At 38.5% G+C, this 20359-nt stretch overlaps 1 protein-coding gene across 1 annotated transcript in view; it reads right to left on the bottom strand.

The window, feature by feature from the left end:
* The window catches only part of CNTN4 (contactin 4), a 309731-nt gene that overhangs the window by 150545 nt on the left and 138827 nt on the right, over positions 1 to 20359 (bottom strand). Inside the window, exons 6-7 of the mRNA XM_047095199.1 lie at positions 12176 to 12278; positions 9341 to 9525 (exon numbers count right to left, since the gene is read on the bottom strand). Coding sequence (XP_046951155.1) covers positions 9341 to 9525; positions 12176 to 12278 — 288 coding nt within the window. The remainder of the gene's footprint in view (positions 1 to 9340; positions 9526 to 12175; positions 12279 to 20359) is intronic.

Below are 20359 nucleotides of genomic sequence, written 5' to 3'. Positions count from 1 at the left end.
AAATCTTTGTGTATTCCAGCCAATGGAATCATGTAAGCATCATATCCAATAAGAATTTATACTGCTGATGGATTGAATTTGAACTCAGTGGCCAAACAATTCTCAAATTTACATCTCAACCTAGATCTCTGATTCTCCAAAACCAAAAATTTCTAATAAGAAGAAATGCCATCATGAGCCTTAGAACTTAGAAATTTAAAAATGTAAAAGAAAGCATATGCTGGGGAAAAGCATTTAAATCACTATTGCAAAGATGATCTAGTGGCCATTCGAAATTATTTCTGGTTACTTACATAATCTTGGAGAAGATGAATCAGCTCCAGGGAATACAGAGGTTTAACTAATAATATTGCTTAAGAAGTTTATTAGTAGTGGGTTTTATAAACCTGAAGATAATCACTTGGATTCAATTTACCACCTGGATATGGATATGGATATAAATATGGATAGCTGCTTCCCAAATCCTTATCTCCAGACTGGAAGTTTGGATTGTTCACAGAATCACTAATATATTCTCATTATCTTCACCTTGAAACCAAATGTTCCCAGCACTAGCACTTGAACTATTCACTTTCAAACCTTACTGTAGAGGGTATTCCAACTTATCCTTATAGTCTCCTCTGAAACCCCTGACTTCCCATTTGCAGAAGTCACTGAATGGAAAGACCAGCTTAACCAGCAATACTTATACTGTGTCCAGAGGTAGGGTCCAAATTTGATCTTTGTTCAGCGTTTATCATCTCCCATCCTCTGACTTCAGGCTCTTGTCCACTCAACACATGGTGGCAGGAAAGCATCCTACTATGGGGGGTTTCAAATTCAATTTTGCAAAGCTTTGAGGTCTCTTGGGAGGTATTTTCTTCAACTAGAGAAGGCTTGCTTTGTTTTAAACATAGAGAATTTGATGTAAAAAAAAGGAACTTAGTGATTAAACAACACATGCACTTTGAAAAATACTACACTGAAGCCATCTAAATCTTGTCTTGGATTTGGAGCCTGGAGATTGAAAGCTTGTTTACATATTTAAATTGAGGAGAGGCTGGGCTTGACAGTGTCCAAAATATGCTAAGTCTTGAGACTGAATCTTTTTTTTTTAAATTTTTTTAATGTTTCTATTTATTTTTGAGACAGAAAGAGACAGAGCATGAACAGGGGAAAGGCAGAGAGAGAGGGAGACAAAGAATCTGAAGCAGGCTCCAGGCTCCGAGTTGTCAGCACAGAGCCTGACGCGGGGCTCGAACTCACACACCGCGAGATCATGACCTGAGCCGAAGTTGGACGCTCAACCCACTGAGCCATCCAGGTGCCCCTTGAGACTGTATCTTGAACTAACTGAATTCTTGGGTCTCCCAGGTTCTCTGTTAATTTGTGCTTCACTCAGACACCCCTACTTAGGGTCTCTTCACCTCTGTACTGTACTTTTGCTTCTGGAAATGACAATATCATCAGGCCAAGCCTCTCAAAGGTAACAATGATAAACTCTATACAAAAGATAAAAGCTGACTATGTGAAGGCAGCCAAGAGCAAGCATATTTCTATTAATAGGTATTCACTAATAAATACAACAGATGCGACTGGAGGAATTAGTCTCTGTGTGAGATAATGGACAAAATTTATGAATGTGCTTTGCACACTGTAAATGTTATACATACCAAGAGAACATTACCACCATTTCATATTTTTAGGCTAATATTTAAAGTACTCTGCCATCTTGTTCTACCCAGTTCTCTTACTTTCTCTCCAACTATGCCCAGAAAATACATAGCTGCCATCAAATAAGGGTCTTCTTTATCCTCAAGTCCAATAAGTCAGTTCTTCCTTGTATCTTTGTTCTTATCATTTTGTCTTCTTGGAATATTTCTCTCCCCTCCATCCCTAACCTGTTTTTACTCTGAAGAAACAGCTCCTCCATGAGGCCTTCCCCGATCGGCCAATCACAATCCTTCTGAACACATACAGTTCATTTGGCACAAACAGCTTGATTTGTGCCATCACTTGTATTGTTTTTGTAAGGCCTTACAGCTGGTTCACTAAGCCTACTTTTTCTCACAAAAAACAAGCTATTACTCTAGCCTAACATGGATTAATTTCCCTTTAACTTTCAACTTAATCACTACCTAGTGATTCTCAGAATCTGGTCTTACTGGGTTGATTTTATCCCTTCCTGCTCCTTCCCGTATGCACCTTCTGAGCAAAATACCACCAAGCCCTGACACTATGTATTTATGGGGTATCTCATCAGCATCACTTTATATTTGTTATTTCTCAACCCCATGATAACCTGTAGGTTAAATGGAATTTTACTCATTTTACAGATGAAGCATAGAAATAGTAAGGTCTCAATTCAGAAAGGGGTCCAGTTAGGATGGGCACGCAGGCCTGCTTGCCTCCAACACCCATGCTCTATCTATAGGTTCTGAAAACATGTGCAACCTTACCATCAGTGGTGATGTGAGCATTTTTTGGACCTGTGTTTCTCAAAGTATGGTCTGAGGACCACTAGGATTCCCTAGGTCTCTTTCAGAGAGCCCATGACATCTTTTCTTTTCAACTACCTAACTGTAGGAGATTTCCTTCATATACTTCAACCAAAACAATACATCATGACTGACTGAACACACAAGCACATATAAGAGTCCAGCTTTCTTCTGTTAAAACAGACATTAAAGAGATTTGCAAACACATAAGCAATGCCTCTTTTCTTATTAATTTCTCTGTGAAAAAATATAATCAGTTTTCTTAAAATATGTTAATTATGTTAACAGGTCATTTTAAAATAAAGTATTAAATTAGGGGCAGCCTGGGTGGCTCAGTCGGTTGAGCATCCAACCTCAGCTCAAGTCATGATCTCACAGTTCACAAGTTCAAGCCCTATGTCAGGCTCTATGCTGGCAGCTCAGATCCTGGGGCCTGCTTCAGATTCTCTGCCTCCCTCTCTGCACCAGCACACCCACCCCCCCCGCCCCCAACCACCTTGCTCATGCTCTCTCTGTCTCAAAAATAAACATTAAAAATTTTTTTTAAATAAAAAATAAAAAGTACTAAATTAAATTGTTTTAATTTTTAATATGGGATATACTGGTAGATACTGGCAAAAATCCTTTGGAGCATTTAATAATTTTTAAAGGTGAAAAGGGATCTTGAAACCACAAGTTTGAGAACTCCTACTTTAGATAAGCACAGAAACTTTCAGATAAATGAATCTACTTATGTAAAACTTGCTACAAGTATATTTAAACAGTATTCCTTGCTGGATAAAAATTATAACAGTACCTCTGCATTCTATGGTAATAACGAGTGAAGACATTGAATTGAATTTCAATATATTGTCCTTGATGTGACTTTTTCTTCCCTAGTCTGAAGCTTCTCTTGGGGTAAGGACCTTGTGTCCCCACTTCTGCATTACTTCTCACTGACCCTTATTCACAGTACGTTCTCAGTATGTACCTCTTGAAATTTACAGCAAGCCAATTTAATGGAACTACCAGACAAAGAGACGGAACAAAAACTGTTGACTTCATTTTAGTGGCACTGATGGTAGCTGAGGGTCTCAGTATCAGTTCTGTCCAGGACAATTAAACAGACTATTGCTCTACTCTGAAATTACCTTATCTGTTGTTTTCATCTTTTGGTCACTATGTCCTTTAAGCCACTTTGCAGGGCCGAATATTATCTAGAGATCACATACATGTAGCATATCCAGGGGGAAATTAGTATGCTGTGCTTCATTATCCTTCTGTATTCACTTGTTGATGACGTTAGAGATACTCAAACACTGTTTGCACAGCCATCAAGCCTATGGTTTTGCCATTTGAGCCAAAGGACCATAGCATACAAGGTTTAGACATACAGCTATATATGTAATTTGGAATGGAAAATAAAAAGAGCTCATTCAGACTCAATCAGTTGATTATATTAGAAAATAAGAAGAAAGAAAGCCAATTATTCATCTGGATGTTTTCATTTATGACACTGGTTGTGGGAAAATATGGAGAAAAAGTATCTGTATGATTAATGGATTTTCCCCTTACCTACTGTATTAAAATGTCTTATTGGCAGGAAAAATAACATGTGCAGTATAACAGAAAGGGCAGTTGTAGCCATGGCTCTGATTCTCACTCACTTTATGATCTTGGGTATGTTATTTCATGTCTCTGGGCTTTATTTTCTTTACTTATAAAAATCAAGGGGTTGGCCGTAGTAGTTCCTTCCAGTTCAAACGTGACAGGATTCTATGTATTACAGCCTGCTCAAATACTATATTCTCTATTTCCTACTGGTGAAGAGGATTTTACTCTCTTAACACCTGTTACATATAGGAGGAATTACACAAAAGCTATTAAATATCAGGTTCTTTTAGTTCACACTTCATTCTTCTAAATGATGACTATAATACTATTGGTCTATTTGTGAAAAAAAAAAGGAAGTGACTATACAGACACAATGAGGCAAAAAATGAGTAATTATCAAGTGAATTAAATCCATTTTGTACTTTCCTTTCCCTTCTTCAAAGATAATTACTTTAACGCCCTCATTCTACTTTGTCTGTGTAGACTGGCTACAATGCCTGATGTGACAGCGAGCTTTGTAGAGCTATGTAGCTCTGTAGAGAACCAGAACACCTTTGCCTGTGTGTAATGTAATCTCAGTTTCACTCTACCTACCACTTGCATACAGCTTAGCACAGAGTAATGGTTCACACAGTGTGGACTCTAGACAAACTGCATCAGCGTTACTGAAATACAACTTAAAAAAAATTTTTTTTAAACATTTATTTATTTTTGAGACAGAGAGAGACAGAGCATGAACGGGGGAGGGTCAGAGAGAGAGGGAGACACAGAATCTGAAACAGGCTCCAGGCTCTGAGCTGTCAGCACAGAGCCCGACGCGGGGCTCAAACTCACGGACCGTGAGATCATGACCTGAGCCGAAGTCGGACGCTCAACTGACCAAGCCACCCAGGCGCCCCTGAAATACAACTTTTTAAAAATGCACGTTCTCGGGTCTCACCCCAGCTCTACAGAATCAGGACCTGTGAAGGTAGGGCCCAATATTCAGCATTTTAATAAATTCTCCATGTTATTCTGATGCACACTGAAGTACAAGAACCTCCAGCATGAAGGAACAAGCATGACATTTGGAACCTAGCTCTGTGTCTTACTATGTAAACTTAAATCAGCTACATAAACTCTGGCAATCAGTTCCACCTACAAACTGGTTTCATTAGAATGAGAATGTCTTACTGGTTGTACCTCCAAAATATATCCAAGTCTCTCTATTTATTTTCCTTCCTTGAGTCCTAGCCACTATCATCTCTCACCTAGATGGCTCCCTGATCGGTTGTCCTGTGTTTGCTCTGGGTTCCGCATCATCTATTCACCACAAAGCAACCACCGTGGTATTCTAAAGACAAGAATCATATTAAATCACTCTCCTGGTTAAAATCTTCCAGTGGTTTCCCATTATACTCAAAATAAAACCCAAACTCTGTGCCTGGCTCATAAAGTACCGCATAATCTGTTGCTTTCCTATGCTTCAACACTTTTGTCCTTTCTCACCAAGATTTTGTTATATTGATTTCCTTGATGCAGCTCAAACATGTCAAGTAGTTTCCTGTCTCAGGACCTTTGCAACTCCTTCCCTTCTGCCTGGAATGTACTTCCCTCAAAACTCTGGCTCTTTCTCATCCTTCAAGTTTTGGCTCAGAGTTCAAATCTCAGACTAGTCTTCCCTAATGACCTTATCTTATGAAGCCTTTCTTCTGCTCCTGGTTTTTTTTTCTATCACATCCTAATTACTTTCATTATAATTCTTATCACAATATGAAATTTTATAGTTCATTTATTTGCTTAATAGTATATTGTCTTTCAACTTCTAGTAAAATACAAGCTCTTTGAGGGCAGGGATTTGTCCTGCAGCCCTAGTGCCTAACATGTTCTGCCATATGTGTAGGGGCCTCTTTTGGGCAACAGCCTTGAGCAATGGAAACTTGATTGAGGCAAAAGGGCCCACAGTGACCACTGAGCTGAATACAAACAGGTTCATTAAGCAAATCACCTCAAAAGAGCCATAGGCCCTAACTGACCATTTACAACCAGTCACAGTTCCTAAGATTACTGAAAAAGGGAAAGCTGTATACATTCCCCATACTTCCCCACTCTGCCCTATAACTATAGCCCCTCACCACCGCCTTGTGGCAGACAGTCGTTCTTTTGATGTCCTTCCCTCTGCTCCCTTGGAGTGTATTCAATAGGCTTGTATCTCCTTTGTTCTGCCTTCAGTGAATTCTTTCACTGCCTCATGCTGCCGGCCCCTACACCATCCAACGGGATGCACCACAATATGTAAGCAATGAAAAAAGATATTTGTTGAACTAATAATATATCAAAATCACTTTGGAAAATTTCTACCTTTAGCAACAAAGACCCATTGTATTTTACTCTTGAAAATTACAGACCTATTTGTAGAAAGTTTTTTACGTTGAAAAATGTCTGAAACAGCAGATTAAAACTAGACCACACTGCATAATATACAAACTTATCCTGTCACTATATTGTATACCTGAAACTAATGTAACATTGTGTGTCAACCATAAAACACAAAACAAAGACTAGACCACACTGGTCAAGTATAAGTCATGGCAAAAATAAAATGGGAAGATAGGGTAGGATAAAATGTTTTATATATGAACTAGTTTTAATTCCTCACACATATCAAACAGGAGTAGCACATGCAAATCTAAACACACAGGTAGAGTGGGAGCACACCAACCAGGAACAGGGGCTTCCATCATGCTGACACAGGGAAGATGGGAGCAATGGAATCAAGCCCAGCAGGCCTTGGGAGCAGGGTTAAATGGTTTCAATGCAAGATGAGGAAAACTGCCATTTTGCTAAGCCAGATCAGAAGTTAGCATACGCATGGTTGATGTGGAGACTTTGACGAACGGAACGAGATAACTTGGAACCATAAAAGAGAAGCAAGCTTCTAAACTCAAACCCATGGTTTATAATCCCTGAGCACAGCACATCTTAACACTGTGAGAAATTCTCTTGTCGACAAAGGCAGAACATTCATGGATAAGTGACTGGGGCTATTTTCTCCCCTTTTGTGATCTACATAGTGATTTTAATTATAATAACTCATTTAAATTGGAGATCTAGACAGCTGGATATTAGGCACTCAGCATTGGGAAAACCCAATAGAGACCAAAAAAATGAGAGGCAAAAAAAAATGACAGCCAAGCACTTTTGTATAATTAATCCCTCCTGTGACAATGAAAACAGTTCGATAATTTCTGTGTCACTGATATGCTAGTTGAGGAAAAACAAAAGAATAAACATAGATACAACAGCCAAACACTATTAAAGTCAACTGATCTGACAAGCTTCTAACACCAAGGGTGGTTGACAACTGAGAAAAAAGCTGAGTTATCTACAGAAAGCAGGCAAATTTCATTCTGCTTTTTCCCCCATGCATGGATGCAGATAACTCCATTTAAAAGGGAAACACTGGTAGAATCTGATTTTCATCTCCAGGGCAGGATCCCTGAAGGGAAAAAAACAAAACAAAACATTTTACTGCACAAGGCTGAGGGCCAGTGACAAATTCGATTCTCTAGAATGGTAATTCTGGAGTATTCTTTTTCCAGTGGAGGAAAACTTTGACCCACTAGGAAGTACTATGCCAACTCCTGGTTACAGAACATTTCATACCTCCATAACATACTGAAAATAGATATTTCACTTAAAAGAAAACCATGGAAGTGAAAATAACTGTATTCAATTAGTTGAGCAACTCAAATAACACTTGGCAACAACCATAGCTGAACTGAAAAGTCTATTCAACTAATAAAAGAGAAAAAACATTGGCCTTTAACCTATTTTCAGGTTGTTCTTATCTGACATGTAAGGAATAATTATCACACTGGTGAGAAAAATGTGCCCTAAACACTTGAAAAATACATCAATTGCATCTCACTAAACAAATGTGTAACTCTTGGTGCTATGTTTTCCCTGTCAGTTAACTATGGCGTCTTTTGCTTTTTAACCAATCAAATACGGGATCAACTATCACAGTTTAAGAAAGGGCAAAGATCAAATATCAACTCCGTCATTTGGCTTGAGTAGAATTAGTTCTTTATAATTGCTGAAGAAAGATGAATGATTAAAGAAGTGGGCAAATTTATTCAAACAACTGTTGCTCAGGTCATCACGTGAAATACCTTCTAGAACCATGTGGGCTCTTCTGCCTCCCCACATATATCAGGTATCTAAGTACTAAATGCTGAGGGTCACGTGAGAGAGTTCTCTGCAAAGTAGCGGATACTCAAAATGTCCACTCAGTTTCCAATCACGTTTCTAAAGAACGTTTTATGACTAATGAACAAAATCTGGCTATATCTTAAAACCAAAATACTTTAGAAGAAGAACTGATGAAGTAAATAGACTTTTTGGTATCTGTTATTGCAAAAAATAAGAACATTTAAAACTTTTGCTGTAACTTGTGCCTAAAGAGCTATTCTCAGTATTTCAATACATATTGTTGTGTATTTAAGCCATTCTTGAATAATTATCAACCTACAATATTTATTTTCAATGCCCAGAAAGATGGGATTCAGGCATGTTCCAATTTGGCAGAACTCTATTTGCCTTCAAAATGCCTATCCAGTGAAATCCCTTTTTGGATTTCAAATTGACACCCTAACAGGGTTTCCAAGATTGGCTAAATTGACGACCACGTGCTAGCAGTTTCACATTTATATTATGTTTGGATCAATGCCGATGATTTGGTTGGAATGGGAGCAGCTGCACATAAAGTCTTTGGGGTGAGAGAGATTTGTCATGCTTCACTCTGATAACTAAATTTGGGGAGTGTGCATTTTGAAATGTTCATGGTACCACATTAAATTGCTATCAAATAGAAGCAATTACAAAGAATTAACATGAGCCCCAAATCAAAATTCTAAGGAAGAAAAGCATACAGCTTAAAAAAAAATAAATTAGGAAGAAGGAATAACAAAATGTTTCCTGCATCAAGTTTACAGCTTAATGGCAAGAGGAAACGCGGTTCCTTTGCAAGTGCGTTCACACTAATATCCATCTCCCAAACACCTCAGCCTAATTTCTTCCTCTCTGCTCCGTCAACATCCTTGTCCCCCACCCTTACTCTCCACACCCAGAATCACCCAGGGAATGCTAATTAGCAGCAAACCAAGGATTTTACACAGTCCTATTCTAAACAATCTTTTCTGAAAAGCCTGAACGCAAACCTCTTGGTTTACGCTTTTAATACCAAGGTCTGTAGAACTACAAATGATAAAGTGGGAAGGCAAACTTACCATAAAAAGTCAACTGTCCCCTTGCTACATTTTTCCCTCTTGAATTTTCAGCCACACATTCATATAAACCAGCATCCTCCTGCTGAAAGTTGGGGATTTCAAGAATTCCACTGGATTTGTGTCTTCTGGCTTTCCTTGCTATAGGCTTTCCATCAGCTCTTCTCCAAATAATAGTTGGTACTGGACTGATAGAATAAAAAAGAGTGAATCAAATTAGAGAAAACCATATCTTTTATTTGAACCTATGCTTCCCATAACCCCTTCCTTCTTGGTTCTAAGCATATAAACTTGCCCTAAACCGTACTCCCCAAAGTTCATTCATTCATGTATCACTATTACGATTTTAGCCATATCCACATTTCTAGTGTGATTATATATTACGTGTTTTTCTTAGAATCAAATAACCTTTCATAACCTTAAATAAGGTAATATATCTCCTATACAATAGTAACACTAAAAAACATTTTTATATGCTTGTTATATATCTTTTTAGTACAAATGCTTTTTTCCACATCATATAAACGGGAAAATAAAAATGTCCACGCACAAATGTGTAACATTAAAGATGCGTGCAAATTCTTTCACATTCCTCTCATACAAGGTACAGGCCCTCCTATGTCTTGAACCTGCTGCGTTGTTCGACTACTTTGATTACTGAACTAAGACAGAAGTGATGTTGTACCGTTTCAAGGGTTAGGCAATAAGAAACTGGCAGCTTCTACTTTCTGTCTCCTGGGACATTCTCTCTAGAACCTTACCAGCTGATAACAGCAGTTCACCAGACAGTGGTTTAGGGAAATTTTTACTTAAAATAGAAAGATAAGGAAAGCAGCCATCTGTGGGGTCTTTATGTACTCTCATGGCATCTATCATCCTACAACCATAACTGTTAGAGCACATCTTAAATTGCAAGGAGGGCATCATTGAGTCTGCAAATCAATGCTTTAGCAAGCTAACCACAGCTTTTAAGACTGCAGCTTCCTACCAGGGGATACAATTATTTACTTGTTTATTTTTCACAAAACACACACACAGAGAAGTAATTAGGCTAAAGACTTGCTAATCTTCTCTGGAAAACCTGAGATGGTATTTAAAAAATTAAAGCCATCAATTCTACTATACTTGTTTTAGAACAATTTAAGTTCATTCAACAGACACCAACTCTAAATGCAGAAAGGGTTCTATCAAAAGTACATTACGGGTGCCTTTACATCTAATGAGATACACACTTAATACAGGCCTTTACAAATAACTATACTTAGACACAGTCTTCCTGCTCTTAAGTGGGCAGTGATGATGTATTTTGGCAGTTGGATATGCATACCCAAATATCTTTGTGTAGACTGGAGGAACCCAATTTTGGTCTTTTGTTTTTATTCCAGTGCCATTCAGGCAGTATGAATAGAGTTTAATTCACACCCCCTTTGAAGTATGAACAACAAGAATTTTGCTCTCTCTTCAAAAAAGATTTTTCAAGGTGTCACCTTGCATAGTGTACCAAATTTACATCTAGGCTGCCCAGTTAACCTGCTTTCACCTTTTCCCTGGATTGGGTTTCCCAATGTATATATTTAAAATAAAAAATGGGGCCATGCGATAAAAATGGGGCCAGGCTGCTTAGCAGTCTGGTTTCAGTCTCTTAGTAATAAATTACGGGCATTTTCTATTTCTCACATGTTGTTTTACAATTTGACTTTTAATGTCTGAACAGTGTTCAGTCCTACAGGTATGTCATAATTTATTTAAGGTGATAAGTTTTCAGGACATAAAAATTTACCAGTATATGTATGGTACCAAAGTAAAGATACTGGTGTAATTTATACTGCCCTGACTTAAAACCATGGAAACCAAAAGAATCCTTTTATTAGAGCTGAAAATATAGTGATAAAAAGGAATACCTTTCTTCTATGGTTGCTGCAAACACAAAAAATATACAGAAACAGATCACATGCTGATACAGGGGTTGGGCACAAGCAAGTGCTGTTGCCTTAGCCATGATCTGGGCGCAGGAAGAGGATGGGGAGTTAGCAATGGGTTAGCGGGAAATAGGGAGTAGGGTTGGGTGTAGAGATCTACATCAATCAATAAATTCCATAGATGATCTAAAATTCTCATTTCAGATGACAGTGTGTACCATTTATGCCAACCCCCCCCCTTTTTTAGGGTTACTGGGAAAATCTTAACTGATCTCTTTTTCCATTTTCTTTGTGCCCTCCGAGAGATAGATACTCTATGGAAACGTTAACTGGATCCCAACTAGGCTTATCTATAATTCCACAGACTTAATAATAAAGTTGGGAGTAATTTTCGGACGAGTCTGTAAAATAGAGACTCTCTTAAAGAATATAAGATCTTCCCTATCTTTAGCCAGAGAAGAAAATCCAAAGTAGAGAGAAGAGACTGGTAATTTAAAAAGAAATTCAAGAAAAGTGTGATGCATCCTCTGTAAACTAGGGCCAGACTGAAAGTCCATATTTTTCTAAATAGTCGGCTTGAGCGTACCTCAAATGAAGGCCATTGTTTTCCTGTCATTCTGGGTTAGACAGCGTGCACATTATAGGTCACAATAATAGAAGAAAATACTTTTTCAGAATTGCCCATTCTCTTCTCCTTTGTGGCCATGTCAATTGTGGCAGCCTAATCCCCTTTGTGCCATTACATGTACTCTCTCCATGGTGAGAGGGCAGAATCAAAGATGCATACATGGCATCACAAAAAGAAAGGCCTGACTTGCTTTTCAGTCACCTCAGAAGCCATCACCGCGAACAGTGCAAATAAACTTCTACACCCGCACAGGCTGAAGGGTGAAGAAGACGGAAGAGAAACCAGACTTACTTTCCTAAGGCAAAGCATTCCAGCTTGACTGTTGTTCCTTTGGCGGTCGGCACCGTTTCTGGGAATTGCACTTCTATTTTTGGCTCATATTCACCCATCACCCCTGTGAATAAACAAAGGGACTAAGTCTTTGAGTCTTTTTTAAAACATACATTAGTGTTTTTGTTAATTTAGGATGCTCTCATACATCATTATGTGCACAATTAATTCCTTCATTTAAAGCAGGTTCTATCTCTAACCAGCCTTGAATTGTGGCTCTTCTCCCAGTTACTGCTAGGGGAAATTTTGTGTCACAGTGCCATACCATCTGCCTAGGATCAAATTCTCTGTGCATACAACTTCACTTCTTGAAAAACCATTTTTTAAAAGGGAGTCATGGACCATGTAAGGAGGGGAGAGATAAAGTCCCAGTCACCAGGGAAATCAAATAAATGATCTTTTTGAAAACATACTGCAAAAAAAATTTAAGTACTTTACCAAAATACTTGCTGCTCTATTATGTCTCTGTAAGAAAAAAATCTGAGTAGTCAGTTACTCAATTACGAATTACTTTATCATTCACTTCCAAAACCAATCTGAATTAATCATAAATTAGTACAGAGAAGGTAACATCAAATGCCAGTGACATTATATTCTGAACCAAGGTAAAAATGACAGGAGGAAGTAATACAGAAAACAATCTTTAAATCATACCCACCTTCCCAAAGGCATGCTGACTTTAAGGTCATATTCTCTCACTTTCCTATATCGTAGGAAATTGTACAATTGTGGTCACGGCAACATAACCTAACAAACTAAGTCCATACTTTATAACTAAAAACCAGTCAATTATTTCTTATCAATAAATTACCTTAAAAATTTTTTTAAAATGTTTATTTTGGAGTGAGAGAGAGAGAGAGAGAGAGGGAGATGAGCAGGGGAGGGGCAGAGAGAGACAGAGACAGAGCATGAGCGGGGGAGGGCAGAGAGAGGGAGACAGAATCTGAAGCAGGCTCCAGGGTCTGAGCCGTCAGCACAGAGCCCGACGCGGGGCTTGAACTCACCAGCCATGATATCATGACCTGAGTTCAAGTTGGACACTGAATCGACTGAGCTACCCAGGCACCCCTCTTACCAATACATTCTTGACCCCATCTCCCACTGATCAAATCCATTTATTTCTATTCAATGTCTCGTCCTTTCCATGATCTCTGATTCAGCTGTGCCAATATAAAATTTGGAATTATCTAACATACTAAGAAATGATAGGATCCTTCATTTCACCTCTCCTTTAGGCTTTCCGTAATTATAGGAAAAAAGACTGAGGGATTCAGAAGAAAAGGTGAAAGCAAGGAATGGACAGGGACAGGTACAATGACAGAGAGAAATGACTCCACTCATTTGGTTGAGGTGACCGTTTTCATCTGCAGCTTCAATGTTTGGGAAGCACCAAGGGGATTTTGCTAATGTGCAAAAAAGAAAATCAATGCTGTGAGATAACCTAACTGTCTAGCTAGGTTTGCTGTGAAGTATGTGGTCCAAAGTGCAAAGTTGAACATAACTTTGATTTTTTTCCTTTCATAGAATGACAGGGAAGGTTGGATTTGGAAGGGGCCTTTTAAATAATTTAGTTCAGCATTTTTAATCTTGGCATTCATGGATGAACACTTTCCTACAGAGAGGACCTGCAGCTAGCAATCTATTCTCAAAAGGACTATAACCCACTCCCCCAATGCAATTAAAATCGGTTCTAATCTATCCCTCCCTTTTGTGAGCAAGGCTGTAACCTCAAAGGGGTTAAGCAGTTTGTCTTTAGTTTTACAACAAACTAGCTGGTGTTCCAGTTTGTAAATGTGGTCCCCAATTCCTCTTTTACTATGGCCTCTCACCACCGCAATGAAGAACACTGGAAAACTAGATTCAAATACATTAAATCCATGTTGCCACATTCAGATACAAAACCACTCCTTCCTTTTTGGCCAGTTTGGGTTCCCTTCCACTTAAATTCGGGTTTGCCTTCCTTTAAGCATTTGCCACAAAGCCAGACCAGCAAAGAAGTGGCACTTGCTAATGACGGCATTCACCCACAGCTGCTGAACTTGCTAACCAACAGCCCATACGGTTGACTCATTGTCCCATAAATATCAGTAGTATGACTCTCAGCCCAGGAACAAGTTAACACCTTTTAGTGGTGTGTGTGTGTGTGTGTGTGTGTGTGTGTGCGCATGGCTATGTACTCCAAGAGCAGTGTTAATTAAAAAAAGAATTGCTTTGGGAGAAAGAGGTCTTTTGTGCTCCCAGGAAATCATAACAGTCTGCACTGCAGTGTATCATGTGTGGGAGGGAGATGAGACAATAATGTTAAAATACAACAGGCAAGGCTGTTTTAGCAGTGATCAGGTGGTCCCCCTGCCTTCTCTTTCTTTAAACATTACATACGCATTAGGTTTCTTTAACCCAGCTCTGAAAGATATACCAAGGAGAAAATACATCTCACACAATCTTGTCCTGAGAAAGTGAGATATCACTGCAATGCAGAGACAGTGTGCATGGTCCTGTGCCATGTCATCTCCTCATCCTAAACTCCTACTTATCAAGGCCCAGACTCAAAGTCCACTCCTCTAGGATCCTTTTTCCCTTCCTCTGTCTGGACCACTCTATACCTCACAGTGGCCTTTAAATGACCAGACAGCATTAATACCTCTGGGCCTCAGCTCTACTGTTTCCCCTGACTTCTTAAAAAAAACACACACACACACATTTACTGAGGTATAATTTACGTACAAATTCAAAGATTTTCAGTAAATTAACCAAGTTGCAAAGTCATGGCCATAATCCACTTTTTTCAGCATTTCCATCACCCCATGATCCTTCATGTCTATTTATAGTCAATCCTCAGAACCCATTCCAGCCCAAGGCAGCTTCTAATCTGCTTTCTCTCTCTGATAATTTGCCTTTTCTGGATGTTTCATATAAATGGAATTATACACCATGTGTTCTTTTGTATCTGGGCTCTTTCACTTGGCATAGTGTGATCAAGGTTCATCCATGTTGCAGAATTTATCAGTAGTTTGTTCCTGTTTATTGCTGAATACTATTCAACTGTATGGTTATACCATATCTTATTTATGTCTGTCCTGGTCATATTAGCAACAACATGACACAAACGGAATGGCTTAAAGAAAAAGAAATGTATTCTCTCACAGTTCTGGAGGGTAGAAGTCATAAATGAAGTGATGACAGGGCTCTGCCCTCTCTGACATTCTGGGTAGAATTGTCCCTTGCCTCCTCCTAGCTTCTGGTGGTGGCCATAAATCTTTGGTGTTCCTGGGCTTACACCTGTATCACTCAAGTCTCTACTTCTGTCATCACACGGCATTCTCTCTATGTGTCTTCCCATTGTACTTTTATAAGGACACCAGTCATACTGGATTAATGACCAACTGCAGTCTGATATGACTTCACCTGAATTAACTGCACCTATAAAAACCATATTTCCAGATAAGGTCATATTTTGAGTACTAGGAGGGTTACATCTTCAACATATCTTTTTTGAGGGACACAATTCAACTCATAATACCAGTTAATGGGCATTTATTTAGGTCGCCTCCACTTTTAGTGATAATTAGTTATACTTCTAAGAACATTTGCTTGCAAGTCTTTGTGTGGAAATGTCTTTCATTTTTCATGCTTCCTATGATTTTTGGGCGGATAACTTTTCTCTTGCTTCATGTCTCAGCTCAAATGGAGCCCCTTCAGAGGAGTGCTTTCACTTAAACTCACCAAAAAACTACTGCCATATAAATAATGTCATTTTACACATAAAATTTTGGGCCCCTCTCAAACAGCATTGCTGTTGTCGATCATCTTTATAGCTATTTATATATATATGTTATCTCTTTTTCTTTGTGTTTTCACTTTCTCGAAAAATGGAAAGACTTTCAAATTTTTTCTGTAACCCTCACAAATCCTAGTTCAGTACCAGGCATATGAAAAAAAAATTGTGGGGTGATTGGGTGGCTCAGCGGTTGAGTGTCTAACTCTTGGCTCAGGTCATGATCTCATGGTTCGTAGGTTTGAGCCCCACATCAGCCTCTGTGCTGACAGTGTGGAACCTTCTTGGGATATTCTCTCTCTCTCTCTCTCTCTCTGCCCCTCCCATTCCCATGGTCTCTTTCTCTCTCTCTGTTAATGTTAATATTATTATTTAATAACATTTAAAAAATCACAGTAAAAAAAAGAAAAAAATTGTGACGAGTAGAAATTTGTGGAAGGGAGGAAAAATGTAGGAATATGGGCCTTCTCCTATGACACATAATAGCCATTAAGTCAATCATGCACTTCCTTCCAGCCATGAAAGTCATTTCTAAAGTATCATCATCATGGCTTCTTGTATGAGTTCACTCACTTAGACCGTGTTTTTCTTTAAAATGAACTCTAGGCTATTTAGGTGGTCATGTGGATGATTTCTGGGTTGATACACACTGATCTTTATTTACAGCTATAGAAATTCAAGTAACAGAGTTAGTAATAAGACAGATTGATCTGTGTTTATAGCAGTTGTTACAGGACATAAAGATATGGATCAGAGATGGGATGGCATAGTGTTCATGATGTTTAAAGAATTTTCATTATATATAAAGATTGTTCTAGTATTAAAGTCATAAAAAATGAAGGAAGCAATTATCTCCAACTATATTATGAACACTTGGGGTGGAGGAGACACCTGCGAACTGTTCTATGTAATTGAGTTACATCTGAAACAAGCCATATTTTTATTTGACTATTTATTTCATTTTAACTATTTTGGCCTTTATTTTGTACATTAAATTTAAAAAGCTGTTGCCATTTTAATTTTTTTATGAAACAAAAGGCTCCTTATAACTAGAGTACATTTTTCAAGTCATTCCTTTGACCACCTGTACACTTTTGAACTTAATTGGTCTACAGCTGCTCTGGTGATTCACAGAATGATTAGGCAGAAAGAGAAAGGCCACTGATGGAATTGCTCCAGACCATTTTTCCATCTTCAAACTATTTAAAAGGTGGGAATATATGAAGGCCTAGCTGTGTCCACACACTAAAGTAAGTGAAAATAAAGAGTGCATATAATAGAATCAAGATCAACCAGAATATATAATCTCAGCCATATTCCCTTTCTCTTGCATGATTTCATTCATTCATGATACAATTTCCCTACAGAGACAACTTTTGCTTTCAATTTTGGAGACACTTAGACACATATTTATAAACATAAAATAAAAAAGGAAATCTTAATTCATTAAAATGCATCATCAGTGTTTTCCATTCTGTGAAGAGAGCCACCATAACAATAGCAAAAATTACAACACTTAAAATTCTACACATCAGAAACATCAGGAGTCAAGAGCTTAGCTTTATTTATATTCTGATGGATTAATGCAGTAAATATTCATGTAATACCAACCATAAAACAGGCAATGTACCTAGCAATAGGGGCACAATGTGGGTAACGTACACCTGGTTGTTACCTTCATGACACCTGTAGGCTCCTCTTTTTCAGCACATTTCATGGTAACAAGGCATATGTAGGCAATGATTGTTTACTGAATAACTCAAAGAGTTGACTTTCTGAGGAAGACATGGCTAGAAATTCCTAAGGTCTTTTTCTAAACCAGTGGATCTCAAACTTTAAATCACCTTGAAGGCTTAAGTTTCTGATTTAGAATGTGGACATGGAGACCAAGAATGTGCATTGGTAACAATTTCACAGGTGATGTTGAAGCTTCTGGTCACAGAGTACACTTTAAGAATGTCTGTAGGAACCACGAAGTGTTACGTCAAAGCAAAAAGTATAACATAATAATGCTAGACCTCTCTTATGAGCTAGTCATTGTGAGAGTATTATTAATGGAATCCTACCAGTGACAATGCCCATCAAGAGTCTGGACTTGTAGGTGACCTTGTGGCAATGACTGTTCCCCTTTTAAAACCTGGAAAATCATTAAGGTGATGCTGATGTCTGTAAGAACATAGAATTTAACAAAATAACTGGCAAATTACAGACTATGAAAGAGAAATCAGCCACACACCATGCTTATTTAACTACAATTTGCAGAGCGCTGTGTTGGCAGAAAGAAGCCACTTTGCAGAGTTGCGTGCCATAACATTTTGCCAACACCTGCCTTAGCTGGAATCTGTGCTTGCTAAATTAAACCACAGAAGGGACTTTTACCAACTTCCACAAAGTGGTATTTTCTAGTAAAAAAATTGCAAACATCATCTTATGAAAAGTTCCCACATTGACTTTCTTGTGGATTGTCATATGATGCATATACAGATCATTACACATATTTTGAAATATCTCATGAGTCATACTAATCCTTTTGTCTGAGTTTAACACTTTGCTCTTTTAAAAAAGACTTGTTTTGTTCTTGGTTGAAGGAAACATTGTGAGGTCTAGGGAACCACCCAAGGAAAATCTTTTACCACCTTCCACCCTCCAATAGCTGAATTTCCACTGAGTTTGAGACAATGATGACACAAACAACCTCCCCAGTGCTGGAGGAGAGGAATAAAGAGACTGAAGGCTGTACATCACCTCTTAAACTTGGTGTTTTAGGGTGTATTCAGAAATCTGTGGGATGTGAAAATAAACATTTTGACCTCAAACCTGAATTCTTTGCTTCCTTCTCAATAATTAAAGTGCAGAGATAACTTGAGTTACTCCAGAAGGCAATCTCCTATAAAGGTAGACTGAATGCATCTGGGTTTGACTCAAAGAGTCCTGGTTTACCTGAAATCCTGAAACAATTTGCTAACAGTTTCCAGTTTGGACAAGTAATTACAAGGTTGTCTTCTTTTAAGTGAAAGAAAGCCAGCTTTCATCTTCCATTGAGTAAGTACTTTTATGTTAAGCCTACTAAAACGTTCTTCATGTGGTCTTCAATAAAATACTCTCTCTCTCTCTCCCTCTAATTTGTGCATGTTAGTCCTAGTTCAAGTCTTTGTAGCCGCAAAAAAACAAGTCTTTTGATGGACAGTCTTCAGATATTTAAAGATATTATCATGTTGTCAGGGACTGGCAAAGTTTTACTGTAAAGTGACAGAGAACAAGGATTTTATTTAGGTTTTATGAGCCATGCAGTCTCTGTTACAACTTAACTCTGCCACTGTAGCTGAAAAGCATCCACAGACAATATGTAAACAAAAAGGACATGGCTATGGTCCAATAAAATCTTATTTACAAAAAGATGGTATGCTATATGACTCCTGAGCCCTAAGCTGGCTGACCCTTGGCTTAGAGGAAATGAGAAAAATAGCAAAGTTTGAGAGAGTTGATAGAATTGACAAACTATTAGAACTAACAAGAGATGTCAGCAAGCTTGCCAAATGTAGACTCACACACAAAAAAATAGCATTTCTGTACATCAGCAATAACTAACTAGAGAATGTGATTCAAAATAAGGAACCATTTGCAATAGCAACAAAAATTATAAAGTATCTACGAATTAACTAAGAACACCCAATATTTCTATGGACAAAACGGTAAACTTTATTTACAAAAACAGGCCATGGGCAGAAGAGGCCTGCAGGAGGGAGTCTGCTGACTCCTGGTTTACACAAATTCTGTCCTCACTGCCAGGAATTCTTTACCTTCCTCAACTCTTTTTTTTTTTTTTTTTTTTAAATTTTTTTTCAACGTTTATTTATTTTTGGGACAGAGAGAGACAGAGCATGAACGGGGGAGGGGCAGAGAGAGAGGGAGACACAGAATCGGAAACAGGCTCCAGGCTCTGAGCCATCAGCCCAGAGCCCGACGCGGGGCTCGAACTCACGGACCGCGAGATCGTGACCTGGCTGATGTCGGACGCTTAACCGACTGCGCCACCCAGGCGCCCCTACCTTCCTCAACTCTTGATGGAAGCTTGGACTGATTCCCAACAACCAGGTCAGATTTCCTCACCTCCAAGGCACAATTAATACACAATCCCACTTCACCCTCCACTGCAGGCTCTTATTACAAAAGAAACTTAAATGAACCTGCTTTACTTCTCCACTCTCCCCTAATGTGGCCCCACTCCTGCCTCAGACTGCAGTAAGGCTCCTCAGCTAGACTATAATCTAGCACAGAAACACTTCTGCATTCCTAGTGACAAGCATACAACAGGTGCTCCATGAATATTTGTTGGTTAAATGCATAATCAAATGAATGCTCCAAGTCAT

The sequence above is a fragment of the Lynx rufus genome, unplaced genomic scaffold, assembly GCF_022079265.1.
Source record: "Lynx rufus isolate CCGP_SWC_20201006 ecotype Redwood Valley unplaced genomic scaffold, mLynRuf1.p SCAF_4, whole genome shotgun sequence".
NCBI lineage: Eukaryota > Metazoa > Chordata > Mammalia > Carnivora > Felidae > Lynx > Lynx rufus.
Note: the sequence above shows the minus strand (reverse complement) of the source record. Positions and strands in the feature narration are given on the sequence as shown.